We start from the raw sequence: 10569 nt of genomic DNA, 5'->3' as shown, positions 1-10569 counted from the left end.
CCAAGCCTGTCAAGCCTCAGAATTTCTAAATGTGCAGTCTGAAATCAACCAGAATGCAGACATTCTTGATGCACTAAGGGTAGTACTCACTCTACCACAGGCTCTTTATGTCACTTGGGTCATTTGGAGATAAAAACGAATGACTGTGTTTAATTTGGAGTAGGGGGAAAATAAAGTTAGAAATGTTAGAGCAGACTAGCCCTTCATTAATCCCACTGATTGAAGCACTAGTCATAGGTAACCTCTGGGGCAAGGCCTCTGAATTTGAGCTTCCCTTTGAAGAGTTTGCTCTAATTGCCCCAGTGTCTCAAGTGATTGGGGTGCAGGAGGAATTGTTTATTTTTCCACAAGCAGACCCAACCAGGAGTCTGGGAGAAGGGGCAGCTGTGTTGTCTTCATCCACTCATTCCCCTACCAGTCCTGGGTCCTTGGTCTGCTGTGGACCTCTGGACCCAAAGTTTTCCTGTTCATGGCCATCTCTGACCTGCTGAGCGCTTAAGACCAAAGCCCCTCTTAACCTGGGAAAAAGTGCTTTGCTGACCTTCCAGATACTGTTTTCTTTCAGTTCAAAGAAGAACCAGCATAGGTTACACTGGGCAAGTGAGTCCTGAACTGCTGAAGGCTGACTCATTTCCTGCGGATGTCCACAGGCTTTCTCAGGAACGTGGTCCTTCAACTCAGCTTGCCTCCCCTTCTAGCCTTTATGTGGGCCCTGTGCCACAAGGAGCAAAGAGTGACCTCAGTGGTCACCAACTGAAACCCTTTTTGTTAACAGCTGCAGCTCACCGACAGTGGTATTTTGTGCACTGTCTGCACAGCATAGCTTGCCGAGGGCAGTGCTAAGATAACACTTCCGATTCCTGACCAGTTGTCCCGGACACTGCTGATGCCAGTGTTCTTTTTTTTCCCAGGGTCCTTTTTAGAGTCGTTAAGTCCTCACACTGTGATTTTACACTGTATAAAGCATTTCCACACGACCTCATTTGAGCCTTAACAGCAAAGCTGTGAAGCAAGTAGGGTGGTTATTACCGCCGTTTTATAGCTCAGGAAGCAGGTGCAGACGCAGCATTAGAGTAATCCTGAGATTGCTGTTTACTTCCCTCCCCTGAGCCTGTTTCCTTATCTCTAAAAGACCAGAAGACCAGACAAGTCTCACAGGGTCTTGTCAGCTGGAGTGTATGACTCCATGATCCTGCAATAGACCCAGTGGTGGGTACTCCAAGACTATAACTGATGGGAAGGTGGGAAGCGACGCTTGAGAATGCCTCTAGCCTCAGGAAGAATGCCTCTCCCTCAGGAAGGTTTCCTTCAGGAGACCGACGCATGGGTGGTGGTAGCAAGTGGGAATCACGGGTGCGTCGTCTAGACCCTGAGGAAACTCCGTGGTCTAATCACCGACAGTCGCCCCACCGTACCCGACATGGCAGCCTTCATCCGAAGAAACCCTGACGCCCACTTCCGGGTTCCGTAGCGCTGGCCAGGCTACTTCCGGCAGCGCGATGGCTGGGTTCCCGGGACTCGAACGGAAGTTCCGGCGGGGGCGGCTGAGGGGGGGGAAGAGTGTGTGTGTCTGTGCCGGAGAAAGAGGAGAAAATCGCCCGAGAGGTGTTGAAACCCCCCCAGGGAGTGGAGGTACCCTGGTCCGGGGCCAGCAGGCGGGGGAAGGGCACTGGGGTGGCCTCGGCTTCACCACGAGGGTCCTGGCGAGAGAGGAGAGGCAACCGCAATTGTGAGGGATGGGGGTGGGGAGTGAGGTGCGAAGAGGCGCCGGCCGGTCTTGGGGAGTTTCGGGATAGAGACGGGGAAGAAGGTGGGGTCCGGCTATGATGAGAGGGGCTTCAGGGTCGGAAGTTGGAGAATCCCACTGTGGGGCGGGGTGGGGGGTGCTCTCCAGGGTCAAAAGTGGAACGCCCCTGTGTGGGCAGAAGCGGGTCCGGGATCAGGATACAAAATGTCACTGTCAGGCGGGCGACCCTCGGTCAGAACAGAAGTTCCCATTGTGGGGAGTGGGAGATCCTGAATCAGGGTGGAAGTTTTTACTGTGGGGAGGAAGACCACAGGTCGCGGGGATTGGGGGGTGGGAGGAGGCACCGCTCTGAGAGGAAGGACCTAGGGTGAGAGGTGGAAGTTGCTCAGTCGGGGATGGAAGGGAATCCCAGCTTGGGGCAAAAGATGAATTCCTGTGTGGGAAGAGGGATCCCGGGGTCAGAGGTGAGGAGGGATCCTCCTGTGAAGAGGGGCACTCGGGCACCCGAGGGGGAAGGTGGAAGCCCTTGGGTAGGGTGGGAGGGGTGGAGACAGCCAGGAAGGGTAGGCACTTAGGCTCCGGTAGCAGAAGCTTCCGGGGAGTTTGGAGGATGCTAAGGATGGGGAGGAGCCCGCCAGCTTGACATTCTTTTGTGTGTTTGGGAATCCCAGAGCGTGGTCGAGCTGTGGGGGGACCTGTTTGGGAGTGGTGGGCCCCCTCTGTCAGGAGGGGCGTGGGGGGCGTCATTTAGGGGGTGGTGGCGGATCAGAGTCCCCAGTGTGCCTCCTGGGGACACTGGCAGCCCCAGGGGCTCTCAGAATGGCTGAGGAGGACTGGATGGGAGGGGAGTTAGACAGAATAGTGTGTGGGGTTGAGGGTAGGGGCCGGAAGCCTCTTTCCCTGACATTTTTCTCCCCTTCATTTCCCAGTAGGGCTGGGAGGAAGAGATCAAGGGCTCTAGAGAAAGGAGGTGACTGTAGAGCAGGGAGAGGAGGCAGTCACCTGCTGAGGAGCCCCTGGCTCCCCTCCCCCTATGGCTCCTGAGCCCACCCTCTGCCCACCTCCAGCCCAAGCTCAGGCTGTGTAGGGGGCCAGACCTAGGGCCGCCAGCGTGGCTGCCTCTGCTGTCCTGCCCTGGAACGAAGGCATGCTTCCTTCCCGCTCGGCTCCAGGACTTTTTTGCCTGCCTTTCCTTTGTGCCCAGGAGATAGAACCTAGGGGGCTTGAGGGACTCGTGGCCCAGGTTTGCGTTTCTGCTCCTGGGTCAGGATCCTCTCCCCTGCCTGGCCTTGCCTTTGACCACTGCCCGGAATTTGCACAGGCCCCAGCCGTGGAGCCCTGCAGTGTATGTGTGGTAACACCATGTCTGTGCCCCTGCTCACCGACGCTGCCACTGTGTCTGGAGCTGAGCGGGAAACAGCTGCGGTAAGGGTCCTCTCCTACCCACGCAGCCCCCAGGCCGCCTGGGGAACTGGCTGGAGTGGGTGTGGGGAGAATGGAGGTGGCAGTGATGAGAAGGGAGCAGCCCTGCAGCCTGGAGGCAGGGGGCTGCTCCCTCAGTCCCCCCTGCCCAGGTCCTCGGGGGTGAAGGAGGGGTGACCAGAAGTTGGAGGACAGAGTGACAGCGATGGCAGGATGATGGCAGGATGATGACTGCCCTCTTCCCCATCTCCGACCCTCTTCCAGGTTATTTTTTTACATGGACTTGGAGACACAGGGTGAGTGAGTTGGGGAGGGGGTGTTTCCAGGGAGGCCTGCGCCCTCCTCCTTCCCTCTCCACATCGGTGCCTTTTCTCCCTTCCCTCCTACAGGCACAGCTGGGCTGACGCCCTCTCCACCATCCGGCTCCCTCATGTCAAGTACATCTGTCCCCATGCGTGAGTGTCACCCCAGCAAGGGAGGGGCTAAGGAAGGGAGGTGGTCCTGTAGTCCCAGGCCTCTTCTCTGCTGCCAGCAGCATCCTGGGGCCTGGGGCCCGGGGCCTACAGCAGTCCCAAGGGCCCTTTTCAGCCTTCATTCCTGTGGAACCCTCTGGGAATGGGGTCCAGCCCCCAACCCAAGGCCTCCTAGACCCAAAACTCCTAGGGCCAGGATCCCCTCGTCCCCCCTTCCCCAAGTACTCACCCACTGAGCTGGAACCCCGTCACACCAAGTGCTGAGCTCTGCTTCTCCATCGCTACTGCTGGTGCCCCAGCCACAGCCTCCAGCCCCACGTGGCAGGTTGCCTGGCAACACTTTAAACACAGGCCCTGCCCGCTGGGAAGGTTCCCCAGGGGCTGCCCTGCCCCCTTCCGGGCTGTCTGTTGTGGCTGCCTCATCCCTCCTGCACATGACGATCCTCTTTGCTGTCCCTCCCCAGGCCTCGGATCCCTGTGACACTCAACATGAAGATGGTGATGCCCTCCTGGTGAGCTTGGAGAGGGGAACAGGAGCCGAGGGAGCTGCCCGGGGCCAGCCCAGGTCTCCCAGTGGCTGCCAACGCCTCTACTCCTCCAGGTTTGACCTGATGGGGCTGAGTCCAGATGCACCAGAGGACGAGGCTGGCATCAAGAAAGCAGCAGAGAACAGTAAGGCCCCAGCCCCTCCTCGGCATCTTCCCTCTCCCCCTCGGCCCCCCAGGAAAGTGCTGGGGAGAACCTCTTGTCTGGCTCCCTTCCTGGAGTCCCTCCAGCAGCTTTCCCCCCACCCGGTTATGCCCCCTTCCCCCAGTCAAGGCCTTGATTGAGCATGAGATGAAGAACGGGATCCCTGCCAATCGGATTGTCCTTGGAGGCTTTTCACAGGTGAGGGGAGAGAGGGGAGGGGTGGGTAATGGGTGCTGAGCTGTGCCTTTGTGACCCCTCATTCTCTCCTTTCTCCAGGGTGGAGCTCTGTCCCTCTACACAGCCCTCACCTGCCCCCACCCTCTGGCTGGCATTGTGGCATTGAGCTGTTGGCTACCTCTGCATCGGGCCTTCCCCCAGGTGAGCGTCTCCACGACCCTGCTCCTGCCCTCTGTCTCTTCGGGGCTGGGGGGATCGTGCCCAAGCCCCGGGCTTTGCCCTCTTAAGTCCTGTCTGGCCCACAGGCAGCCAATGGCAGTGCCAAGGACCTGACCATCCTTCAGTGCCATGGGGAGCTGGACCCCATGGTTCCCGTACGGTTTGGGGCCCTGACAGCCGAGAAGCTGCGGTCCGTCGTCACACCTGCCAGGGTCCAGTTCAAGACGTACCCAGGTGTTATGCATAGCTCCTGTCCTCAGGTCAGTGTGGAGGGGGCTCCTCCCTCTCCCCATCCTTCTCCCTCCGGCCAGATGCATCTCACAGTCCTCCTCACCCCCAGGAGATGGCAGCTGTGAAGGAGTTCCTCGAGAAGCTGCTGCCTCCTGTCTAACCAGAGTTGCTGTCCCCCAGCACAGTCCCCCTGCTCACGGGCGGGGACTTGGCACACGTGGCACCATCTTGGATCTGAGCCGGTCGAGCCCCTTTCTCACCCTCCTGGACCCATCCCCTCTCCCCACAGGCCTCTGGGGCAGACAGGCCAAAGCCTGGCCAGGCCCCCCTTCCTGGCTTCGGCCCCCTGGCTGTCTGCCGCAGGGGGTGGGCTGCTTTCTTATCCCATTTCCCTGGAGGTGGGGGCCACCCCCCGGCAGCAGTATTGGAGGGGCTGTAGGCAGCGGGAGAAAGGGGCCCAGCCGCTGACCCACTCACTCAGGACCTCACTCACTAGCCCCGCTTTGGGCCCCCTCCGGTGACCTCAGGGTTTGGCCCGTGGGGCCCTCCCAGGCCCCACCTCCTCCCGCCTCCCCCCAACTGATTCTGCCCAGATAATCGTGCGTCTCCTGCCTCCACTCCAGCTGCTTCTCAATCATGAATGTGTCCATGGCCCGACCCCTGGGCGCTCTGGGCTCCCTGCCCCTGCGCAGGAGTATGGGTGACGGGGCTGAGTCTTTCAAGGGGGCCTCCCCTCAGCCGTTCCTATGTGGGGGCTGGGCCCTGCTTCCCCATCACCCTCTGCCCCCTGCGGGCCTGGAGCCCGCCGGGCTGGACTGGGGCTCAAGGTCTCCCCCAGCCGCTTCACCCCACGTTGTCCCCACGCTAGGTCTGGGGGGAGCTGGGGAGGAGTCTTGTGTCTCGTCTTCTGTCTCCATGTAGTTTCGGGTGTTTTTCTTGTTGTGTCCTGGATTCTGACAAAATTAAAGAAATTGCTTCAACTCTCAGGGCTGGGTGATTCTATCCAAGGGGTTGTGTGCAAGCATCTACTCCAGTGTAAGAAAACCGTTTATTTTAAATACTTTGGGAAGCTCCTTCATAGCAGTATAAATTAGCGCCTGGGGGGAGGGGCTTCTGTGTGTCTTAAGGGCCTGCTTACACCACTCAGCCTTGGTGGTCTGCATGGGTGCCTGGCCCCTGTGGCACACAGACCCGATACCTGGTCAGTGGAGACCTCGGCCATGTGCCCGGCGGGCTCAGTGGGCCCAGCTGGGGTCCGAGGCAGCAGAGCCTCAGGGGCCCCCGGGTTCCTGCCAGAGGCTGGAGAGCCAGCAGTTGTTTCTGTCCCTTTTCTGGTCCGTGGGAGGCCAGGGTCTCAGGCCTGTGTGCCAAAGCCTGAAGGATTCTGCTTCTGCCAGCGCCATAGATCTTCACCTGGAACGGGACGAGGTCTGTGCTCAGGGGCCACACTGAGTGCAGGGCCTGCAGCGCCTTGGGCAGCCCAAGATGGGCCAGCCCGGACCCCAGTAGCCCTTTCCTAGCCCCCGAGTCTCTCCCAGCAGTCAGGCAAGCACCCAGGGTCGGGTGTTAGGGCGAGCACTCACACATCCTGTCCAGCCCTAGGGCTGCTGACCAGCCCAGCTCCTTGAGGGCCAGGCTGGGGTTGGCATAACAGGCAGCCACGTCGCCTTCACGCCGGGCCACCACCTTGTACGGGATCTGCAGGAGAGGGGGAGGCTGTAGTCTAGCTGAACCAGCCCTGGCATCACCCACCAAGTTGCTGACCAGCCCTCAAGAAATGGAGGTGTGGAGCAGGCTCTCGCTCTCAGGCATCAAGGCCTCAGGCAGGCTCGAGTAGACAGTGGCACTCGGATGCCCATTAGGTATGTCAGTGCGAGGGCTGGGGGTGGGGCAGGGTGGGCTGCCAGCCTACCTTCTTCCCGGAGGCCTTCTCCATGGCCTGGACCATCTGTAGCACCGAATAGCCTGTGCCCGTGCCCAGGTTGTAGATCTGCCCAGGAAAGGAGGGCAGAGATTGTGGTGGAGGTGGACTGACTTCCCCTCTGGGCCCCATTGGTCCTGGCCTCTGTCTCCGTCTTCCCCCCTTCTCCCTTCTCCCCCTACCCGGCAGCCACACTGCTCCTTCAGCTTCCTCAAGGCCGCGATGTGGCCCTTGGCCAGATCCACTACGTGGATGTAATCCCGGACGCCTGCAGAGGAGGAAGTGGTTGCGGGGAGGGGTCCATTACAGTCTCAGTCCCACCTCAGCCTCCCTTGTGGCTCCTCTGGCTCCTGGGCTCACCTGTGCCATCCTCCGTGTCATAGTCATTGCCAAAGACATTCAGTACCTCCCGTCGCCCAATCGCCACCTGGGGTGGAGGTCAGCTTAGCTCTTCCCAGGCCCTCAACCGTGGAGCCCACCCCCTTCCTTTCCCTTCTCCCTTACCTGGGAGACATAGGGCATGAGGTTATTGGGGATGCCCTGCGGATCCTCACCAATGCAGCCTGAAGCATGGGCGCCTATGGGGTTGAAATACCGCAGTAGCACTGCGTTCCAGGCCTGTGGGATGCAGGTCAGACGGAGGGGATTTGGGTGCAAGCTGTATGTCCCACCTGAATCCAGAGCCGCCGTCCCCCCCTTGCTGGTTCTCTGTCCTTAAAAAGGAGCAGGGGATGCTGCCCTCCCCCAAAGGCCTGAAGTCACTGTACTTCCTGAGCCCCAGCCTTCACCTCGGGGGCGGGGGTGGCTCAGGACCCCGTCCTCAGGCTCGGGGGGCAGGCTGTGAGGGGCCCGAGAGTGGGGCCCAGGCTGAGGCAGAAGGGGCCCTTACCTTGTCCGCTTGGCACAGGTCCCGGATCATTTCCTCGATGAAGAACTTGGACTTGCCATAGGGGTTGGTACAGCCACCTGTGGGGTGGGCCTCGTCTAGGGGCAGGTACTGGGGGTTCCCGTACACGGTGGCTGAGCTGCTGAACACCAGGTTCTTCACCCCATGGGCCCTCATTATCTGCCCGTGGAGGAGAAGTGTCAGTGGCCCTTGCCTGCCCCCAACGTGGGTGGGGCCGAGGTATGAGCTCCCATTTACAGAAGGGGAGACTGGCTGAGAGCTGAAGCTGTGTCCAATGCGTGAGCCAGCTTGGGCTCTGCCACCATGTTTGGTACCGCCTGCCTGGCCCGGGGCCCTCCCGGGGTCTGTCTCCACCCCAGGTCTCACCTCCAGAAGCTGGATGGTTCCCGTCAGGTTGACTCTGTAATAATCCAGGGGCTTCTGCACTGACTCGCCCACAGCCTTGAGCCCCGCAAAGTGGATGACCGCCATGAAGCTGTGCTGCAGGGTTGCAAAGTTGGGATCAGATGTGGCTTACAGGCCAGGCCCTTGGTGCCCACTGCTTGCCTTCCTGCCAAGCGCCCACCTTCTTAAAGAGACGTTGTAGAGCTGCCTGGTCCAAGATGTCCATCTCCTCAAAGTCCACAGAGCGGCCTGTCAGCTCCTGAACCCGCCGCAGGCTCTCAGGCATGGAGCCCCCTCCTGGTTGGGCACACAGATGCCATCAAAATCAGAGGCGATGAGGAGCTGGGTTCCCAAGGGACTGACCAGACATACACCCCTTGGAGGTGGAGACAGAACCCAGGGTTTCCCTTCCACCCCCCTGGGAGCCCCAGCTCCCCTCCCCCTGCCCCGCTCACCACGAATGGCGTTATGGAAGTTATCAATGACCATGGGCGAATAGCCCGCCTCCAGCAGCTCCAGGACGGTGTGGCTGCCAATGTAGCCAGCCCCACCCGTTACCAGCACCTTCTCTGCCATTATGTCCGGCTCAGGGCAGACACTCAGAAGTGGCCGAGGCTGTCCGCTCAGAGCCTCCTTCAACCTGGAGTCTGACGTCCGAGGCGGTGGTGTGTCCTAGTTAATCGGGTGGGTCTGGAGTCAGCCCTGGTCCAAGGTTGAAGAGCATCACTTTCTGGCCTTAGGCCTTGGAGACTAGTCCTCTCTTGACCCTAGTTTCTGTCTCCATAACATGGAGGTTATAACTGTATGAGTATGTGGTCATGTAAGGGGTCAGATGAGGTGATTCTAAAGGCCGTTCACATGGTATAGGTGGAGGCTGATCCACAGGAGCCATAACTTCTAGTCCTAATTGACCGGGGGTTGGGAAGATGGAACCTGAGTCTCCACATTGCTTCCCTGAGGTGTCTGGGGACTGGACAGTTCTGCACAGAAGGAAACAAGGCAGCAGCACTGGACTCCCAAGAGCCCAGGAAGAGGTCTGTCTGCTCAGACCCAGGCCTCCCCAGTCCTTCCGCCATCACTGGGCACAAACTGGCTCCTTGGTTGAGTGACTAACACCTCCTGGGGTAAGCAGCTCTCCCCACCCCCTGCACCCTCTCCCACAAAGGTCAACTGGGAGAGGCAGGAAATACAGCAGATGGCCTCAGGGTGGGTCCTCTGCCCAGACGGCTGAGCCCAGCCCTGGGGTTGCAGCACTGTAGTCCTGGAGTGGGCCCCGCTCCCAGGTCGGTCAGGCTGGTTCAGCCAGTGCGGATGCCACTCCTGGCCTGGCGCTAAGAATCCCGCCTAATTCTAGGCGGTACTCAACAGGGTAGTGTAGACGTGGCTTTGGCCCCAGACTTCACTGCCAGGTGTGCACCGCCGCCCTGAACAAACTCCACCGGCAGAGACGGTGGGGGCATTGGCGGAGGAGGAAGTCCAGACACTGAGGCCTTTCATTGGGGCAGCCTGGCCCGCAGCCGCCTTCCTCAAAGCAGTCTTAATCCTGTTCTGGGTTCACATAGCTCCTAACCCACTAGACTGAACAACCGCTGCGTGTCAGGCTCTGTATTGGGCACTTTTGCATTATCTCCCTGAATTCCTCCAACATCCTAATGAGGCAGGTGTTATTACCGCCAATTTACAGAGAAGCATACTAAGGTCAGAGAGGTTAAATAATTTGCGTAACTCACACAGCCAGTGACGGCTGGTTTAGAATCTGGATCTAGTCCCGCCCCTCCCCAAGCAGTTCGCCCCCTGGCCCCACTGGTTCCCGCCGGACTTTGCCCTAGACGCTGCAGCCGCCCCCGCCCCCGCCCCACCGAGCACCAAGCTCTGTGCAGGCCCCCGGAAAGTGGAGGCGGAGGGCCCCAGGGAGGCAGGAAGGCCGGTAAGGTTGCCCTCCCTCCAACACGCGGGGTGATCTTCGGTCAGCTGTCGCCTCAGTCTTCCCCATCTGTTAAATGGAGGGGAGGGGGCGCAGGGCCGTGAGCGCTCGAATGCCCTAGAGTATCAGGCTGGGGATTCGGGCGGTGGCTGGAAAGGGGCAGAACTAGGAGTTCCCCCGGCCGGGAATGAATGAACCCTGGCCGCCCCAACCAAGGCAGCGGGAGCTGGGAGCAGTGGGGCCGAGCCCGCCTAGGCGGAACTCTGCCCAGAACGCAGTCCGGACCCCGGAGACTCCCCCTCGCTCCCTGCGGACCACCCGGCCCCTCGCAAACCCGCTCAGCCTCACCCCAGCATCAGCCTCCCGAAGCTGCTCCGCACCACGCGCCCCGCGCAGTCTCGAACGGCACCGCCTCCGGTGCTCCGTGTCCGGTCCCTTTAAGAGCCGACGCTCCGCCCCGGACCCGCCCTCGCC

General features: G+C 60.2%; 2 protein-coding genes across 7 annotated transcripts; one reads left to right on the top strand and one right to left on the bottom strand.

Annotated features, from left to right (window-relative positions):
* The first annotated feature begins 1536 nt into the window (after positions 1–1536).
* On the top strand, positions 1537–5945 carry LYPLA2 (lysophospholipase 2). Of its 4 annotated transcripts, none has more exons than XM_081574472.1 (10): positions 1537–1605; positions 3069–3172; positions 3434–3465; positions 3559–3624; positions 4107–4154; positions 4244–4314; positions 4457–4530; positions 4609–4710; positions 4815–4988; positions 5069–5945. In XM_081574472.1, the coding sequence occupies exons 2-10, from the start codon at positions 3095–3097 to the stop codon at positions 5117–5119; spliced, it is 696 nt and encodes a 231-aa protein (XP_081430598.1). In that variant the 5' UTR covers positions 1537–1605; positions 3069–3094; the 3' UTR covers positions 5120–5945. The 4 variants fall into 4 exon arrangements, with proteins under 4 accessions (XP_081430598.1, XP_081430596.1, XP_081430600.1 ...); XM_081574470.1 differs by having other exon boundaries at positions 1537–1632; XM_081574474.1 differs by lacking the exon at positions 3069–3172.
* A 48-nt stretch (positions 5946–5993) lies between these two features.
* Positions 5994–10505, bottom strand: GALE (UDP-galactose-4-epimerase). 3 transcript variants are annotated; one of them, XM_081574460.1, is made up of 11 exons: positions 10444–10505; positions 8627–8873; positions 8353–8468; positions 8154–8267; positions 7770–7946; positions 7385–7498; positions 7241–7307; positions 7063–7148; positions 6872–6949; positions 6543–6657; positions 5994–6372 (listed from the first exon to the last, which is right to left on the bottom strand). In XM_081574460.1, the coding sequence occupies exons 2-11, from the start codon at positions 8745–8747 to the stop codon at positions 6314–6316; spliced, it is 1047 nt and encodes a 348-aa protein (XP_081430586.1). In that variant the 5' UTR covers positions 8748–8873; positions 10444–10505; the 3' UTR covers positions 5994–6313. The 3 variants fall into 3 exon arrangements, with proteins under 3 accessions (XP_081430586.1, XP_081430587.1, XP_081430588.1); XM_081574461.1 differs by having other exon boundaries at positions 8627–8843; XM_081574462.1 differs by lacking the exon at positions 10444–10505 and adding an exon at positions 10038–10158 and having other exon boundaries at positions 8627–8843.
* Between the last annotated feature and the right edge of the window lie 64 nt (positions 10506–10569).

This window comes from Giraffa tippelskirchi, chromosome 3, assembly GCF_054371585.1.
Source record: "Giraffa tippelskirchi isolate mGirTip1 chromosome 3, T2T-mGirTip1v1.2.pri, whole genome shotgun sequence".
NCBI classification, from domain to species: Eukaryota; Metazoa; Chordata; class Mammalia; order Artiodactyla; family Giraffidae; genus Giraffa; species Giraffa tippelskirchi.
This window is presented reverse-complemented; position numbering and strand designations above follow the sequence as displayed.